Source organism: Apodemus sylvaticus, chromosome 17 (genome assembly GCF_947179515.1).
Source record: "Apodemus sylvaticus chromosome 17, mApoSyl1.1, whole genome shotgun sequence".
Taxonomy (NCBI): Eukaryota; Metazoa; Chordata; class Mammalia; order Rodentia; family Muridae; genus Apodemus; species Apodemus sylvaticus.
The window spans coordinates 45,369,615-45,388,035 of NC_067488.1; the positions used below are offsets into that span (position 1 = coordinate 45,369,615).

Genomic DNA, 18,421 nt, shown 5'->3' on the forward strand with positions numbered 1-18,421 from the left:
GAGCCATGTTCAGCCAGAAGGCAGCTTCCCAGCTCTAGTGGGTGGGGTCGGGGGAGGAGGCTCAGGTGGCCTCAAAGAACACAATGGTCAACAGAGGACTGTTTGCTGAGAAGGGCACCCGTGTCTAAGAAAGCAGGAACTTCAGGGGAGGTCTGAGGAACCAGGTGGTAAAGGCCGCTCCAGAAGAGTTATTTGCAGAGGAAATGGGAGTGAATCACAGAGAGTGAAGAATAGGGGGACACAGAACCGGGACTCTAAGTGACATAGTTGGCAAGAAAGCTAGGGTGTCTCTGGCTGGCTCAACAGGTGCTGTCAAACTCTCTTTGCAGCCTGTGCAAAGCGAATACCGAGAGTTGTGAAAATGAACAAATGTAAGCTTTGTGTTACTGTCACTTTTCAGGGAGGAAAGAGAGCCTGACTAACTCAAAGAGCCAACTCAAGGGTCTGGGAATATGGCTGAGTGGGCAAAAGGGTTACCTAGGAAGCCAAGTTCCAGGAACAGTGTAAAAAACACTCCTACAGTGAGATAGGAGTGGGGAGAAGAAAGTTGCCCGCAAACTTAGCCTGGCGTGCACAGGGCAACGGAAGTAAAACAACGTCCAGAAGATGGAAAGCAAGAACCAACCGACTCTTTTTGTTTGTTTGTTTGTTTGTTTGTTTGTTTGTTTTTCCCCCGAGACAGGGTTTCTCTGTTTAGCCCTGGCTATCCTGGAACTCACTCTGTAGACCAGGCTAACCTCAAACTCAGAAATTCGCCTGCCTCTGCCTCCCAAGTGCTGGGATTAAAGGCGTGCGCTGCCACCGCCCAGCTGACCAACCGACTCTTGAAAATTGCTCCCTAACACCCACATACAATAAACAAACGAAAAAAAACTTGGTAAAGACTTAGTCTCTCCCATGAGGCTATGCCCCGGGCGACCTCAAGGGGCCGCTGCGGAGTAGGAGAAGCGGTTACGTCACGCCTTGGGGGCGTGGCCGTTCCACTCTACCCAGGTCTGTGCGGAGCGTGTGGTCCGGTGCGCAAGCGCGTTGCTTACTCTTGCGCGGGGTGTGCTGGGCGCCGGGGACGTCTGCGGTGAAACCGGGAAGAGAGCACTGCCGGGAACATGTGGCGGCCGGTGAGGACCCCGCCCCCGCATGCCCTGGACCCGGGCTCTGACTCTGCGTTCCGCATCCCTGCGTTGGGATCTGTCTCTGTACCGGGAGGTTCTGGATCCAACCCAGGCCCGGGCCCTGCCCGTCGACCCCATAGCTTTGGAGAGCTCTCAGATTCCCGCTTCCTCTTTTTTCCTCAGAGCCTTTGGGAAGACTCAGCATCATTTAACTTTACCCCAGGGTCCTCTCCCTCCTGCTTCTGTCCTCAGCGCATCCCTCGGATCTCCCCGGGAAGCTGTTCTGTACTCCCTATCTGCTTCTGGGGGGTGGGGGGGAGGAACAACCCCATGATTCCCGCTGGGTTAGCTTGCCCTCGCTTCCTTAGCTCCTTGTTCTGGCCCTGGGGGTGTCCTTGTCTATTCCCTGCCCTTGGAGTATGGCCCTTCTTCAGTTGTGTTGTTTTTAAATTTCTCTGAAGTTGTTTTTCTAGTACATCTGGCCTTGTAGGTTTAGATAATGATAGGCGAGGAGTTGGGTTAACTTTTGGCTTGCAGTGTGCAGCCCTGCTGGGGATGTGCTTTCTGATGGAGTGTTGTCTGTCAGAGACACGTGCTGGCCCTTTACACAGCACTTTACAGTTGCAAAGCTTTTTCACATATCCGTATCGCTTGTCACTTAAGCTTCCAAACAGCCCTGGGAAGTTTGTTTTGTTTTTTTGAGACAGGGTTTCTCTTTGTAACAGCCCTGGCTGTCCTGGAACTAGCTCTGTAGACCAGGCTGGCCTCCAACTAAGAGATCTTCTGGGATCAAAGCCACATGCCACCTCTGCCTGGCTAGAAAGGCAAGGTTGATGATGTTGTTGGGTTTTGTTTTTTGTTTTGTTGTTTTGTTTTTTTGGCTCCCTCCACTCCCACCCTCTCCAAAGTAGGGTTATTTGGTTTTAGCTCTGACTGTCCTGGAACTCACTCTGTAGACCATATTGGCCTTGAACTCACAGAAATCTGCTTGCCTCTGCCACCGTAGTGCTGGGATTAAAGCTGTATACCACCACCACCACCCTACTGGAAAGGCAAGTTTTAGCCTCTGATTAGGGATTGCTCTATAGTACAGTGAAGTCCTTGCAGGTTCCTGGTAACAACATCCACTCCCTCCAGGTCAAATCCCTAGTCTGTCACCTACTAACTTTGGGAAATGTTCTGACTCAGTTTCCTGTTGAAGTGTCTTGGGCTGTCTGTCCTATTAAAGGTCACAGACTAGTCACCTTTTTAGAGCCCTATCCTGAGTCTTGGCAGTCTTTGCGTGGTTCAGGCTGCTGGCTTTTCTGGACATCTTTCATCTTCCTCTAGCCCCCTGTGTCTAGCTGTAGGCTTCTCCTTAGAGCAGGATTTTGCTACTTCATGCAGTCACTGTACAGAACTCTGGTTGAATGTTTCTGCAGGCAGACTGTACACACATTCATTCTCTGTAAAGAGGCTGAAAACTACCAGGCACGGTGACACCGCACATAGGAGGCAGGAGGATTTCTATGAATTCAAGGCCAGTCTGGTCTACATAGTTGAGTCTCAAGCTACATAGTGACCAAAAAAAAAAAAAAAAAATCCAAAACAAACCCGTGAGAACTAGGTGAAGGGAGCCTCTGTAGGTCACTCTGTCTAAACTGAAAGACGTGAAGTGAAGGAGCTATGCGACAGTTGCGGGTTTGCCAGCAGTGTGGTGTTTTTGTTCCGGGCTGCTGTGGCCATCGCAGGGACCTGGAAAGGAGGGTAATGGTAGACGGAGACACAAGACTCTGGGTTCACCTCAAGAATAAAGTTTATATTTTCCCCCTGTTGCTGTTTATATAGCATTTAACTCGATAGCTCTGTGGGCAGTGCTCGAGCAAACGATCTTTAAGCCCCCATGAGTCCTCTGCAGTCCCTGCCCCTGTGGCCTTGTTTTACCCCAGAGGACATTCCTTGACTTTATCTCCTGCTCTCATTTTCCACAATCTCAGAACTGACTTCACGTGAATCCGGAACCAGGGACCCTAGACCTGCTCTTGTTTGGAATTGGTTGGGTTTTGGCAAGTCTGACTGTAGGCTTGGCCCGCTCTGCCTTTTGGGCATTCAGATTCCTTCTCATTTGATGGATATTTCAGAAGATAGCTTAAAGGGTTCTGGGTATTCTTTCCCAGAATGACCCAGGCATTTGAGTGACCTTGGCAGTAACCCAAGGTGGCAGTTCTGGCGTTTTCAGCACGATGCTTTATCTACTTGATGACGTCATGCCCAGAGGCAGACTGGCATCTCCTGCCTGACTGTGACCTTTTACTGTGGATGAATCCTGTTAGGATAGAGGGCATTAACAGGAGCCTCCTAAAAAGAGTCTCTGTTCTACATCCTTTGTGGGGAAGGCTAAGAGGCAGCCCGATAGTGGAAGGGATGGGCCTGCAAGAGCTGTTTGCACCATGCTGGTTGTGGGGTGGGGGAGAAGGCAGCGTGCTCCAGCCTGTTTCCTCACCAATGCCAGTCACTGGGAGTCAGATTCTCCTGTATAATAAACACCAACTCAGACCTTTCATTGCATTCTGAGTTCTGAGTGTGCACATCTAGAAGAGGGGTGTGGCAGAGGTCCCCTAGGTCCAGGGCATTCTGGCTGGACTGACCTGGCCAGCCTTGTCCCCTCTGCAATATGCCTTCAGTATGAGGTGCCATCTAGATTCCTGTGTTACCAGAAAACCCAAGGTGTCACAGACAAGTAACTAATGCTTGGCTGAGGCAGTGCAGGCTTCTTCGCAGACAAGCGTCCGTCCCGGTACTGTTCTGAGTCATTCTGGAGGACCTTTGACCTTTCTGGGTGGACGTCTTTCTGGTCATGATCTGAGGTCTCTCAGCTTAGAGCTCTGGGCTGCCTCTTTTACATCAGCATAGGACCCCATCTTCAGGCCCTTCCCACTCAGCCCTGGAACAAGGTTGGGCTTCATGCTCGGGTCAGCCTACGGCTCTGGGCAGGTTCTGGTGGGCACATTAGAGCTTCAGTGTGAGGTTTCCTGGCTTCTGTTGTCTCGGATAGATGTTTCCAGCCTGTTTTACTCTCTCAGCTTCTGGTCTGGTCCTCGCACATTGTTCATCACATCTGTCAGCCTTAGACATTCCATGCTTCTGTGTTCTCAGCAGTGATATGCCTAATTCAGTGGCCCCTTTGAAGTTCTCGGCCAGTCCGCTCCCACCCTTTACCCCAGTTAGTGGAAGTCTTTCTGCATTCTCAGTGTGTTGCCCTGTCTGTGTGTGCGGCAAATGGTCTCACTTCTCAGAGAAGTAAACCTTCTTTTTTTTTTTTTTCCATTTGGAAAAGCAGTGGGAGGTGAGCGGTGGAAGCTCACACCTTTTAATTCCAGCATGTGGGAGGCAGAGGCAGGCAGATCTCTTTGAGTTTGAGGTCAGCCTGGTGCACAGAGGGAGTTCTAGGACAGCCAGGGATACACAGAGAAACCCTGTCTCGGGAAAAAGAAAGGAAGGAAGAAGAAAGAAAAGGAAGAAGCGAAGCAGTGGGAAGCTGACACTCAATAAACAATTCAGTCTGAAAAGCAAGCATGAGTGTTGTCTGTCATCTGGGTCAGCTGGAGAGAGCAGCAGGCATTGGGCCCCACAGGGAACTGGCACAGGGCCAGGGCCTTGGAGTGCTGTGTGGGGAATCCTTGATCCCAGTGTGGCCTTGGCGCTGGCCTGCTGGACACACATTCCTACTGTGTGGTCTGGTGGGCACTGTTTCGAGGGCTTGCAAATAGTTTTGGGAGCTTAACTCACTCTGGAGTTGTGCAATAAACCATGCTTTTCTTTTCTTTTCTTTTCTTTTCTTTTCTTTTCTTTTCTTTTCTTTTCTTTTCTTTTCTTTTCTTTTCTTTTCTTTTCTTTTCTTTTCTTTCTTTCTTTCTTTCTTTCTTTCTTTCTTTCTTTCTTTCTTTCTTTCTTTTTTTTTTTGGTGTTTTGGATTTGGTTTTTTCGAGACAGGGTTTCTCTGTGTAGCCCTGGCTCTCCTGGAACTCACTCTGTAGACCGGGCTGACCTCGAACTCAGAAATCCGCCTGCCTCTGCCTCCCAGAGTGCTGGGATCACAGGCGTGCGCCACCACTGCCCGGCTAAGCCATGCTTTTCAAAGCAAGAATCTGAGGTTTATTGGGAAGATGAACTTCAGTCAGTAGCTAAGTACCACAGCCAAGAGCCTATCCAGAGTCACCCAGGGTCTGCAGCAAGCTAGGATGTGCATTTGTCCTGCACATGTGAGCAGCATCTCCAGCCTTTACTGTAGTGTTGCCCTTAAAGCCCCTTCTGTGATGGCCTGGGCTACAGTGAGACCCCCATCTCCAAAAACAACTGAAAGTGCATAGTTTCCCCAAATCAGGTCATAGTAGAGTCTCTAGCAGATGGCAAATAAGCTAGGCACAGCATCATCCCAGATTAGTACCTCCACTATAATACAGCAGCTTCATTTTCGGGGTGCTACCTCAGATCCTCCCCCCTAGGAGTCTGATATAGAAAATCTGTATCTCGTTCTCCCCTGTGCCACTGGAGATTGTGTAGGTCCTGCGCACACTTAGCCCTTTTAACTTTTACTTTGAGACAGGGATTGACTATTCTGGCCCTTGAATTTTCAATGGTGCTCTTGCCTGGCCCACCGGGTCTTGGGATTACAGGCAATTGTCATTTTTCTTCAGTGCATGAGTGTATTTATTCATTTGAGTATAGGGACTCTTCCCTTGTGTGAATGGAGTCAGAGTCGTGAGCATCTGCCCTGCCCGTTAGTCTCCTGACTCATTTCTGCATCTCTGAGCAGCAGTAGCAGTGATAATGATCGATTGGCCCACTCCCTGAGTCTATCTATTAGTTTTGCTTATGAGCCTAGCCTTTAACATCTGAGCCATCTCTCTAGTCCCTGAACCTACCCATTATTAATAAGTTGACTTCCTACTTGAAATTGGGTTTTTGTTGTTTGTTGGCCTACATATTTTAATACTTAATTTTTTAAAAATTAAAAAATCTTTTTGAGATGAAGTCTCACTAACTCTTGCTGGCCTGAAAATCTTTATATACAACCAGGCTGACTTTTAACTCACAGAGATTTCACCTGCCTCTCTCTCTGGAGTACTGGGTTAAAGGGGTGTGTGATGTTGAAACTTGTCTTCCTGCAAACACCTGAGTATTGGGGTTACATACACAGTGGCCTTAGCTAAGACAGTCAGTCTCTCCACACTTCCATATGTCCCTCCCATGCAAGGATTCTTGCTTCGTGGCCCCTTGGTAAGGTTTGTGCTTGAGAGATACTGATGGCCTGGAGGATGGTTTTAAGAATGCTTCCAGCTATCCTGGCAGTAGTGGCACACGTCTTTAATCCCAGCACTTGGGAGGCAGAGGCAGGCAGATTTCTGAGTTCAAGGCCATCCTGGTCTACAGAGTGAGTTCCAGGACAGTCAGGGCTACACAGAGAAACCCTATCTCAAAAAAAAACCAAACCCAAAAGACCAAACCCAACCCCCCAAAAAAAGAAAAGAAAAGAAAAACCAAAACTAACTTACTAAATAAATAAATACCACCGTGTGGTTGCTGGGAATTGAACTCAGGACCTCTGGAAGAGCAGTCAGTGCTCTTAACCACTGAGCCATCTCTCCAGCCCCACAAATCACTTTTCAACAACAGCAACAAATACTAATGGAGACTAGAGAGATGACTCAGTGCTTGGTTAAGAGCATTCCCTGCTCGCAACCACCTATAACTCATTCTCTTGGGGACCTGATGGTCCAGCCTCTTGCGGGTACCCACAGATACACTCCTAGCATATACTCTGTCTCTCAGATCCCTGGAGGAAGGGCTAGCATTCAGACGAAACACTCACATGCATATGATAGATAAGTAAATACAAAGTTTAAGAAACTGGAAGGAACCAGGCAGTCATGGTGCGTGCCTTTAATCCCAGCACTCAAATGCAAAAGCATTTTTTTTTTTTTTGAGGCAAAAGCAGGCAGATCTCTGGGTTCGAGGCCAGTCTAGTCTACAGAACAAGTTTGTTTTAGAATAGCCAAGGTTAGACAGAGAAACCCTGTATGAGGGAGAGGGAGACTGGAAGCATCAATCATGAGATGGAATCACTACACCTCCAGTCGGTAGGCAATGGTCTCTATTCTATTTGGGTTCTTGGCCCAGCTCCTCTCAGCTTCCTGAGTGCTGGGTAACCGTGGGACCCTCAGATCCTGCCTAATTGCAGACACCTCCTTTTCTTATGGAGCAGATCCCACTCTGAGTCAAAATCCCATTTTCCAGTTGTGTGGGGGTCTACCTCTTACTCTTTAGAAACAACTGCTAACTGGTCCCTGTGTGTGTGTCACTTTAGTATGACAATGGGGAGTGGGCCCTAGGCCCCGGCTGAGTCTGACTAATTACTCCCCAGCTCCTGCTCTGGACGCTGTACAGTTGCTATCCTTCAGGTGTCCTCCTGCACTGCTGTTGGAACCTCCTACCAGGAGCTGCCCGGTTGATGGTACCTACAAGTCACCCTTCTGCCTGGGTTCCTCTTGGAGCCTCTCATCTCCTTGAAAACCAGGGCTTGCTGCTTCTGGTCTTGCAGAACTGAGAGTTGATTCAGTGAGATTTTCTGGGAGGGCAGATCCTAGACCTAACAGTTGGACTTGTGTCTTACTTTATAAGCAAGCCAGTGTGCCTTGGCCAGAAAACACCTGGAGCCTGTGGAGTTGGATCAGTGTTGGAGATGATGTTCATGTCTGCCTTGTGGGCATGGCACACTGCACTCTGAACAGTAAACCCTGATTTTCTAGAAAATTTCACTGTTAAATCACAGGAAAGTGATGCAGTGGCCTGTGGGCCTAGTTACTCAAGCCGAGCCTGGCCAGGCGGTGGTGGCGCACGCCTTTCATCCCAGCACTCGGGAGGCAGAGGCGGGCGGATCTCTGAGTTCAAGACCAGCCTGGTCTACAGAGTGAGTTCCAGGACAGCCAAGGATACACAGAGAAACCCTGTCTCGAAACAAAACAAAACAAACAAAAAAAATTAGTTGAGCCAGAGGACTTGGTGAACCCAGCAGTTTGAGGCTAACCACAGGAACACAATGAACCCCCCGTAAGAGAAGGCTGGGAGACTGAGGTTGTCAACATGTGCCTAAGAACAATCGTGCTTTTCTAGGTACTCTTGCGCTAGGGCTTCTGTAAGTGTCTCTCAGGTCATGTATATGAGCCACGTCTACAGTTCTCTAGTAGGGGGCCCCAGTGATCTGCCTCTGGGTTCTTAGTAGGTTTTTGTTTGTTTGTTTGTTTGTTTTGTTTTTTCAAGACAGGGTTTCTCTGTGTAGCCCTGGCTGTCCTGGAACTCACTCTGTAGACCAGGCTGGCCTCAAAATCAGAAATCCGCCTGCCTCTGCCTCCCAAGTTCTGGGATTAAAGGCATGCGCTACTGCCCGGCCAGCAGGAAGCATTCTTAACCATCTCTTTTTAAGCTCCTTGTATCTTTTTTTTTTTTTTTTAATGTTTTTAATTTTGAAACAGAGTCTCATTATGTTGCTCTGGCTGTCTTGGAACTCACTATGTAGACCAGGATGGCTTCAAACTCATGGAGATCCACCTGCCTTTGCCTTTAAAGTGCTGGGAGTAAAGGTGTGCTCAGTGGGAGGGGAGGGAGGACACATGACACAGACTTTAATCCCAGCCTTTTGGGAGGCAGAGGCTGGCTGATCTCTGAGTTCAAGTCTAGCCTCTTCTACAAAGTGAGTTCTAAGACAGCCAGGGCTACACAGAGAAACCCTGTCTTTAAAAAAAAAAAAAAAAAATCTGTATGGGTGTTTTGTCTGCATGGCTGTGCCCTTGTGTGTGCTGGCTCCTGTGGAGAGTACCAGACTCCAGGTTTAGGTAGTTGTGAACTGGGATAGCTGTGGGTGCTGGGATTCGAGCCTCGTCCTCTGGATGAGCAGTGTTCCTCACCCCTGAACCATCTATCCAGATTACACCCCATTTTGTTTGGTTTTGTTTTAAAGCAGGGTCACATTGTATAGCCCTGGGCCTTGAATTCTCTCTGTAGACCAGACTGACTTCTAAGTCAGAGATCCACCTGGCTCTTCCCCTCCAATGCTAAGATAGAAGGCTACCATGGCCAGCCCATAATAATAAGTTCCATTCTAACATTTCATATGTATATCTAATGTATTTAACTATATTCACCACCATCTTCTCTGCTCTCCTCTTCCCACTGTAGTGATTCTCTTTCTAACTAGTACACTCTCTATTTTCAGGCCTCATGTGCACCCTCCTCTCTGTGCATGTGTGTGCGAGTGTGTGTGTGTGTGTGTGTGTGTGTGGTGTGTACCAGTGAATTTCATTATAGTCAGGAGCATGGGTCACTGCTTCACAGAAGTAAGGCCCTTATCACTGGTCCACTGCCTAGTCACTCTTCGTAACAGGCTGTTTTGATAGGTTCAGTCTTACACAAGTCTTGTGCAGGCAGTCATAGCTGCTGTGTGTTCAGGAGTGCAGTACCCATGTCAGGTCCGGAGAAGAACATCCCGCAGAGCTCTACCCCATCTGCAGGCTCTCCCAACTCTCCTGTAGTCTTTCTGTGCTTTGGAAGGGGAGGGAAGGGGAAGGGAAGCTGACTATCGCTGTCCCACTTGTAGCCAAGACAGCCACTTATGTATTCTTGGCACTGTGACCAGTCATAACTATGACAGTCTGCAGTTTTTGTCCCCACTGCCAAAAGAAGCTTCTCTGACCAGCAGTGGTTGTAGAGCTAACCTATGGCTATAAACATAATAATTTAGCGGACAGTTAATTTGATGGGCAAATCATGTTCACTTAGCAAAACATCAACTGCTACTTCCTTGTTGGACCTGTGGTTCCCCAACTGTGGCTTTGACCCAGACTTCCATTGTCAGCTCTCCTTGAACCTTTTGCTTTAATAACAAGGTCCAACACAAAAGCCACTTCTATAAGACCACCGTTTTAGAATTGGTGGGTGGGCATTTGCTGACATTTCTCTCAGGGTGTGGCCTACTTGCTGTGGTGACTGGTTAGTAGGATCAGCACCAAGAAATAGTAAATGCCAGGTTAAAGGTGCCACCACAGACTCGATGTTGGCCCTTACCATAGACAAGCCAGGTCACGATACTCTGTCTTCCTTCAGAGATGAGGCATTTTCCAGAATGTCTGACATCTCCTGCCTTCAGCTTTCTTATCCAGTGGGCAGCCTGTACCTTCTTTGCTGAGGTGGTATCTAGCCAGCTTCCTGCCTGGAACCCTGGAAGCACGGACAGCCCTCACTGAGGGAGAGTTTGCTCCAGGCCTGTGTGGGTGCGGGCAGTGTCCCATGGGCTCTGTCCCTGTGTCCCTGCCTCTGCCCAGCCTTGCTGTCTTCCTTCTTCACAGACACGACTATGCCACTTCCACTCTACCCTGCTGCAGAGCAGGCAGAAGCCCTGGCCGTGCCCGGCCATATTCTTCAGGAGAAACTTCAAGAGCTCGTTGGCAAGGTAATGAGACCCTGGCAGCCAGAGGCAGGCACGCTTCCCAGGCAGGGAGACGACCGCGGGATCAGAAAGATGGAGAGTCCCCCACCGTACCTTTTCTCCTGCTGGATTTGTATCTTCCTGTGGTGTCTTGAATCTTGAGACCACAGGGTTCCCAACCGATGACTGGTCATGCTCTGTAGAGACAGGTGCTACCAGTAAGAACTTCATGATGAGCAGACTCTGGCATATCGGGAGGACTACAGATGGAGGACTACAAATGGAGGCTCATTTAGAGCTGGAGAGCAGAAGTATCTCACTGGGGCTAAGCTAGGAGTGAGAGCGGACACAAGAGATGTGGAACTGCATGGCTCTGTGAGCAGGGGAGGCCTGTTCTTTTCTCTCTCCCCACCTCCCTCCCTGGAACTCACCCTGTACACCAGGCTGGCCTCAAACTCACAGAGATCTGCCTGCCTCTACCTCCGGAGTGCTGGGATTAAAGGCATGTGCCACCACCCAGTGGAAGGCCCTTTCTCTCCATGTTCCGGGGTAGAGAAGGCTGTGGACATGGCCGATGCTCCCGCTGATACTGTATTCAGCATATGTGGATATTTGCTGTCCTGGGCAATATGGAACCCTATTCTGTTCCTCGTTTTTGCATGCTTGCTTAGTTTGATTTGTCCTGACTACCAGGTTTCACTTTCTGACACTCAGGATCTCTTGCAACATCGTAATAGGGGCGGAGATGCTGGTCCAGTCTGTAGACTGAAGACCTCCACTGATCTACCTGATGAGCCCTTCACATCAGTGGCCAGGGTCAGGGTTCGGGACAGCTCCTGCAGCATCTGTGCTGTTGTGGGGTCTAGTGAAAGGGCTTTGAATGTGATGGGTGACCTCTGATGCGCCCATGGTCCCGTAGACAGGACTTCGAGTTGGTTCTGCAAAGGCAAGAAAGAGGGAAACTGAGGCCCCACCTTCCTCGCGTTAAGAGCAGTACTCCAGACTCTGCCCATGTCTCCACAGGACCTCAAGAACCAGGCTGCTATGGCGGAGGACACTCTCTGCCACTGTGGTGGGGACGCCCTTCCTCTTTGGAGCCCACTATTTCATGGCAGAGGCGTCGGAGAGGAGGAAGCTGCGGCTTGCAGTCGATGGTATCGGGCGCTTTGGCAGGTAGGCGGGTTATGCCTGCCCCGGTAGAGGTTGGGTGGGATGGCCTTCTCCATATCCCTGTCTTCTGAGGGATGCATGTAGACAGAGCAGGGGGGTAATGATGAGAGGTCCCTCAGACCTGAACTCAAAGCTAAAACTTCAACTTTATCCCATCAGTCACGACCTTAAAGGCAAGGGCTCTGCCCTGGACATAGGGAAGCTGCCCTCCGGGCAGTGGTGGCGCACGCCTTTAATCCCAACCCTCTGGGAGGCAGAGGCAGGCAGATTTCTGAGTTCGAGGCCAGCCTGGTCTACAGAGTGAATTCCAGGATAGCCAGGGCTACACAGAGAAACCCCGTCTCAAAATAAAACAAACAAACAAACAAAAAAAAAAAGAGAGAGAGAGAGAGAGAGAGAGAGAGAAGCTGCCCTCACCCTACCATCCAAGGAGACCTGGTACTCCAGTCGTAGAGTGTGGGAACTGCCACCTCATTCCTAGCACTGTGTGGAAAGGTTTCTGCAAAGTTCCTTCCTCTCCCTGGCTGGGAAGTCCTATAGCTGATAGCCCAGCCTCATTGGGTTTTGTTAATGAGAAATGCCTCATTAACATTAATATTCTCTCACTTGGTTAACGAGAGAAGCCTTAACCTTAATGTCTTTGACCTGGTAAAGGTCAGGGTCCCATGGTGCAGGGGGTCGTCTTGCTCTGTGTAGCTCTGAGCACTATTGTCTCTCTGATCTGGATCCACCTTCTCAGGAAAGGTTTAGGTAGGTCCCTGGATCTTTAGACATATGATAAGAAACATCACAGAGGGCTGGAGAGATGGCTCAGTGGGTAAGAGCACCGACTGCTCTTCCGAAGATCATGAGTTCAAATCCCTGTACCCACATGGTGGCTCACAACCATCTGTAAAGAGATCTGACACCCTCTTCTGGTGTCTGAAGACAGCTACAGTGTACTTACATATAATAAATAAATAAATCTTAAAAAAAAAAAAAAGAAACATCACAGAGATTTAGTCCAGTTATTCCATGGGCATGTCTGTGGTGGTTGGATACTTTTCCAACCTTGATGCCTCTCTACCAGCAGGCTAAACAAATGTCTCCTGTGCTCTGCAGGCCCTGAGTTCTCACGGCCAGGGACTGCTGAGAGCAGAACCTAACATCCCTCCTCTAATTCTGCCGCCGCCGCCGCCCTGTGTAGGTCCTTGCAGATCTCTGGCAGCTGCTGGGTGCAGCCCACTCTCACTAATGGGAAACAGGCTTCACAGTCCACTGCTAGGATCCAAACTGGGCCTTGGCCAGGCGCTGAGATTACATTTAAACATTGGTTTTCCTGGATCTCCACCTTGCCAGGGACCAAGCCAAGAAGGCCTGGGGAGCATCTTTAGCTGGGTACAGGGCCCCACAAAACACAGAACAGCAGTTGGGAGGAGTGAGCTCAGGATAGCTCAGGGCAGCTCACCATGAACAAAGGCTGGAAGCATACTGCCGGATAAGGAGAGACCGGGCAGAGGGTGGGGGAGCAGCAGGGTTGGAGGTTGGAGGTACCTGGTTCCTGGACTACCTGGGGCATGAGTTTCCTCTGTAGCAGAGCCTTGAGCTCTTTCCCCTTTTTGGTTTAGGGACAAGGTTTTACTCTACAGCCCCAGCAAGCCTAGGACTTAAATGCATTAGGCTGGCTTCAAATTTACAGATTCTTCTGCCTCTGGTCTGCCAGGTGCTGGGATTAAAGGCACACACCACTACACCCAGTTCCTTTTTAAACATTTGAGACAGCATTGTTAAATTGTTTACAGACCTTGCGGTCCTCCTACTTCAGTTTCCTGAGTTCTGGGGAGTTGAGGTTTGCCGCTAACAGGCCCTACTTCCTTTTCTGTTTTGAAGTTACTTCAAATATCCGGAAATGGCTGAGTGTGGTGGTGCACACCTTTAATCCCAGCACTTATGAGACAGAGCAGTCAGATCTTTTGTGATTGATGCCAGCCTGGTCTACAGTGAGCTTCAGACCAACCAGTGCTGTATAGTAAAATCCTGTCTCAAAACAAATGTCAGAATAAGCTATCAGTGTTCCAGTATTCTACTCTTGTGCCTTAGAGCGTACTTTATGTACACAAGGATATTCTTTTATATAACTACAGTCAAAAGGGATGTGTTGCCAGGAATTTGGGGGTGTATTCTAGAATTCAGGAGTCAGAGAGAGAGAGAGATTATGAATCCCCCACTCCCCACCCCCCTTTTTTTCTGGCTGGTCTTGAACTCGCAGAGATCTGTTTCCCTTCCTTGTGGTCCCTGGGCCAACAGCAGGGCCCCTTGAACAGCTGTCTGCTGGGTAACGAAAAGTTTGTCCGTGGATCCTGTGCCTGCACCATGCTCACTGCAGAGGGACCAGAGGTTGGGATAGTTACTGTCTAGCTGTCTTTGGGACGGATTTGCCCAGTGTGTCTTTCCGTAAGTCCGGCTAATGTACTTACTGTTCTTCTGGTGGGAACGACATACAAGCAGTTTACTTTAGATTCTTCCATGTCCAGTCTGTTGACGCGTGACCTCAGTTTGTTCCTTACATCCAACAATTTTTCTTGTTGTTTTTCCCAGACAGGGTTTCTCTATATATAACAGTCTGGCTATCCTGGAACTCTCTCTGTAGACCAGGCTGGCCTACAGAGACTTAGACTCACAGAGCCTCCTCTGCCTCCCGAGTGCTGGGATTAAAGGCATGTGCCACCACACTCAGCCACACCCAGCCTCTCTTTTCTGTCACCTCAGTATTAACAGTGTTCTGTGATGACATCTCTCACCGATGCATTCTGGGTGAATTATTGATAATTTTTTCCCCTTCAGTCCCTCTTTTCGACATTAACTATTTGGCATCTTCCTGTAAAGAAGTTTCCTTTCTACCATTTATAGATTCATTAGTTTATTTATGCAGGTCTGGACTGAGATGCCTATTTTATTCAGTCTGTTACCTGACTTGGTTGCAAAGACTGTTGTGAATTGTTATTGTCCGTCCCAAGCTTTATCCCCTATGTCTAACCCAGATTCCACCACTAGCCTTCCCATGACCTCTGCCCAGCTTCAGAGTCAGCCTTTCTCTTAGGAGCTGAACTTTGCAATGGAGTCGAGACTACATTAGGTCTACACTGCCTAAGGAAGGACATTCCAAGTGGGCGCACAGAACGTCCCTGTCTTCTTCACTCATTTGGTAGCAGCTCTGCAGTACAGGCTCCTGCCTGCCTTCTATGTGCTGCTGGGCTGAGTAGGAAGATCGGGTTTATGGAGTTTTGCAGTTTCTGGGTGTGGGTTGACTTCTTTCTTGCTTCCATAGCTAGGGAAGGAAGAGGAATCCCAGAAAGAAAAGGAGCCCTTTTATGTCAGATCAGCGGCCTGCTGCCTTTTTGGTTATGGGTTTTCCTGTGGTGGAACAGCCAGAAGTGGGACCCTACTGAGGCTATCCAAGGGACCTGGCTTTGTGTCCTCCCCCCTTGTAAGACCCCTTAAGCTGGAGGCTTCAGTCCTTCCGCAGATCAAGGCTGCCCATTGTAGTCTACAATATGGAATGCCAGGACTCCTAGACCTCCAGCTCCTGTGACTTTTTCCTTGGTTTTTACGTTTATTTGTTTGTTTGTTTGTTTATTGTATATGTGTGAAAATGCACCATGGTGTATACATGTGAAGGTCAGAAAGCAAATTTGGGGAGCTGATTCATCACGTGGGTTCTGGAGATTGAATTCTGGTCAACAGGCTTGGTGGCAAATGCCTTTACCAGTTGAGCTGTCTCACCAGCCCCTCCCTGGTTCCTAGAGATCAGTTTTCTTTCTCCCTTTTGCCATGGGACCTTCGAGGGACCATGCTGCTGCTGTGGCCATCACTGCTCCCTCCTCTCACCAGCCTCCTCCCTCTCTCCTTTGGCACTCTGCCATCTGTCTGGGCACCTTTTACTACCATGAGTAATAGGGTAGTATCCTGAGCTCACAAGGACCTGGTACTAGAGGCTGAACCTCAACCCAGTGTCACTTTGCACATAGGGGCTGATGGGAGAGGCCAGACTGTGGGTTTAGAGCAGAGGGTCCCACAAGGAGGACCAACCTACTCCTCAACCTGCCCGGGGCTTAATCTGCTTCCACCTGCAGGTCTGTGAAGATTGGTTTGTTCATCTCCCTGGACTACTGGTGGTGCACAAATGTTGTCCTTCGAGGACTGGAAGAGGTTTGTCCTCATATCCTGAGCACATGGTGGGGTGAGCGGAACACTAGAGGTGGTGGGTTAGGACCATGGGGTGGCTGGCCACCTGTCCCCAGCCTCTCTCTATGTCTGTGGTCAGAACAGCACGAAGTATGTGGAGATCATGTCTGCATGTCACCAGCGTGCGGCTGACGCCCTGGTGGCTGGAGCCATCCGCAATGGGGGCCTCTACATAAAACTGGGCCAAGGGCTGTGCTCCTTCAACCACCTGCTGCCGACAGAGTACATCCAGACGCTGCGTGTGCTGGAGGACAAGGCCCTTACTCGGGGCTTCCGGGAGGTGAGCCCAGTGGATGGGAAGGAGAGGGGAGAGCGGGAGGCGGGGCTCCCTTCCCAGTCCTGCAATGACCCCTAGCACACACTCTTGCCAGGTGGATGAGCTGTTCCTTGAAGACTTCCAGGCACTGCCTAGTGAACTCTTCCAGGAGTTTGACTACGAGCCTATGGCTGCTGCCAGCCTGGCGCAGGTGCACCGTGCCAAGCTGCACAACGGCTCAGACGTGGCTGTGAAGGTATCTATGCTGCAGCACACTGGACGGCTCCTGGGCCCGGGGTGAGCCTGGGTTTCAGTGTCCCCTGGCCTATGCAGGTGCAGTACATCGACCTGCGAGACCGCTTTGATGGGGACGTGCACACCCTGGAACTCCTGCTGCGGATCGTGGAGCTCATGCACCCCAGCTTCGGCTTCAGCTGGGTCCTCCAGGTCGGCGCCACCCAGAGCGGGCGGGGTGGGCGCGGGGGCTGGTGCTAACTGCTAGACCTGGACCTGACTGATCCGCCTGCCCATGTACAACCCCTAGGACCTGAAGGGCACGCTGGCCCAGGAGCTGGACTTCGAGAACGAGGGCCGGAATGCTGAGCGCTGTGCTCAGGAGCTGAAGCACTTCCACTACGTTGTTGTCCCTCGGGTGTACTGGGACAGGTCCAGCAAGGTGGGCTGGGTATGGCTTTCCCCGAGGGCAAGGCAGCACACACCCCGCCGAGCTCACTCGGCCTCTTACTCTCTCCCAGCGGGTGCTGACAGCTGACTTCTGTGATGGCTGTAAGGTGAATGACATGGAGGGCATCAAGAGTCGGGGGCTGGCAGTGCAGGATGTGAGTACCACATGCTGGGTGAGGATGGCACACGCTAGGCAGTGGTTACTGACACACGCTGGGCAGTGGTTGCCGACACACACTCCCCGTGTTCTCCTCAGGTAGCCAAGAAGCTGATCCAGACGTTTGCGGAACAGATATTCCACACCGGCTTCATTCACTCTGACCCCCACCCTGGCAACGGTAGGAAAGCCCCCAGGGTGGGGTCCCCGAGGGGTGGCTTGAGCTGACATGCTGTGTTCCTAGTTCTGGTGCGGAAAGGTCCAGATGGAAAGGCGGAGCTGGTGCTCCTGGACCATGGGCTCTACCAGTTCCTGGACGAGAAGTAAGCTGGGCGGGCACCAGGGCAGCGGGCCCTCTCCTGCCGCCTAGGGCTCGGAGCTTACAGCAGGCCTTCCTGCAGGGACCGCTCCTCCCTGTGCCAGCTGTGGCGGGCCATCATCCTGAGGGACGATGCTGCAATGAAGACACATGCAGCTGCACTTGGGGTCCAAGGTAGGTGCATGCCAGGGCGGAACAGCAGAAGCCGGCTGCCGGGCAGCAACCCAGGAACCCCTCCCTGCCCTTTCCACAGACTACATGCTCTTCTCTGAGGTGCTCATGCAGCGGCCTGTGCGCCTGGGCCAGCTGTGGGGCTCCCACCTGATGAGCCGGGAGGAGGCGGCCTACATGCAGGACATGGCCCGGGAACACTTTGACGGCATAATGGCAGTGCTCAAGGCCTTGCCCCGGCCCATGCTGCTCGTGCTGCGGAACATCAACACAGTGCGCGCCATCAACTCCACCCTGGGCACCCCTGTTGACCGCTACTTCCTCATGGCCAAGAGGTTGGTGACCCAAGGGGAAGCCAGGAGGTGCTTCAGGAGGTTAGCAGGCTGATGTGTCTATCTGATGCAGTGCTGTCTGGGGTTGGAGCCGCCTGGTGGGTGCAGCGTACCAAGGCATTTACAGCAGCAGCCTCCTGCGCCACATCAAGGTCCTCTGGGAGGCATTAAAGTTTGAGGTGGCTCTGAGGTGAGTGAGCATGGGGGCTGGAGGGGGGTGCTGGCCCTGGTCTGCTCCCCATCAACTGATGACCCTTCATCCTGCCCACCAGACTGGAGATCCTAGCCATGCGGCTCACGGCCCTCATGTTGCGTGTTCTGGTCCGCCTGGGCTTTGCCCCCAAGGCTGAGGCTGAGGAGGTCTATCAGTACCTGGAGATGTAGCTCCCTGAGCCAGAGCGCTGCCAGGCTGCCGGGGCCAGCAGTTTCCATCCGGCATGGACTCACCGCACAGGCTCCACTGCAGAGCTCTACAGCCTGGGGCCTGGAATGGGGGTACACTATGGGGCTCTTAAACACAATGACCACACGCTCAT

The 18,421-nt window shown here is 50.9% G+C and overlaps 1 protein-coding gene across 2 annotated transcripts; it reads left to right on the forward strand.

Annotated features, from left to right (window-relative positions):
* Positions 1-997: 997 nt before the first annotated feature.
* Adck5 (aarF domain containing kinase 5) lies at positions 998-18,411 on the forward strand. Of its 2 annotated transcripts, XM_052160299.1 has the most exons (15): positions 998-1,118; positions 10,493-10,596; positions 11,596-11,745; positions 15,855-15,930; positions 16,046-16,246; positions 16,338-16,478; positions 16,556-16,669; positions 16,767-16,898; positions 16,978-17,061; positions 17,163-17,244; positions 17,308-17,386; positions 17,465-17,556; positions 17,636-17,888; positions 17,959-18,075; positions 18,158-18,411. In XM_052160299.1, the coding sequence occupies exons 1-15, from the start codon at positions 1,107-1,109 to the stop codon at positions 18,267-18,269; spliced, it is 1,749 nt and encodes a 582-aa protein (XP_052016259.1). In that variant the 5' UTR covers positions 998-1,106; the 3' UTR covers positions 18,270-18,411. The 2 variants fall into 2 exon arrangements, with proteins under 2 accessions (XP_052016259.1, XP_052016260.1); XM_052160300.1 differs by lacking the exons at positions 998-1,118; positions 10,493-10,596 and having other exon boundaries at positions 11,647-11,745; positions 16,051-16,246.
* The last annotated feature ends 10 nt before the right edge of the window (positions 18,412-18,421 follow it).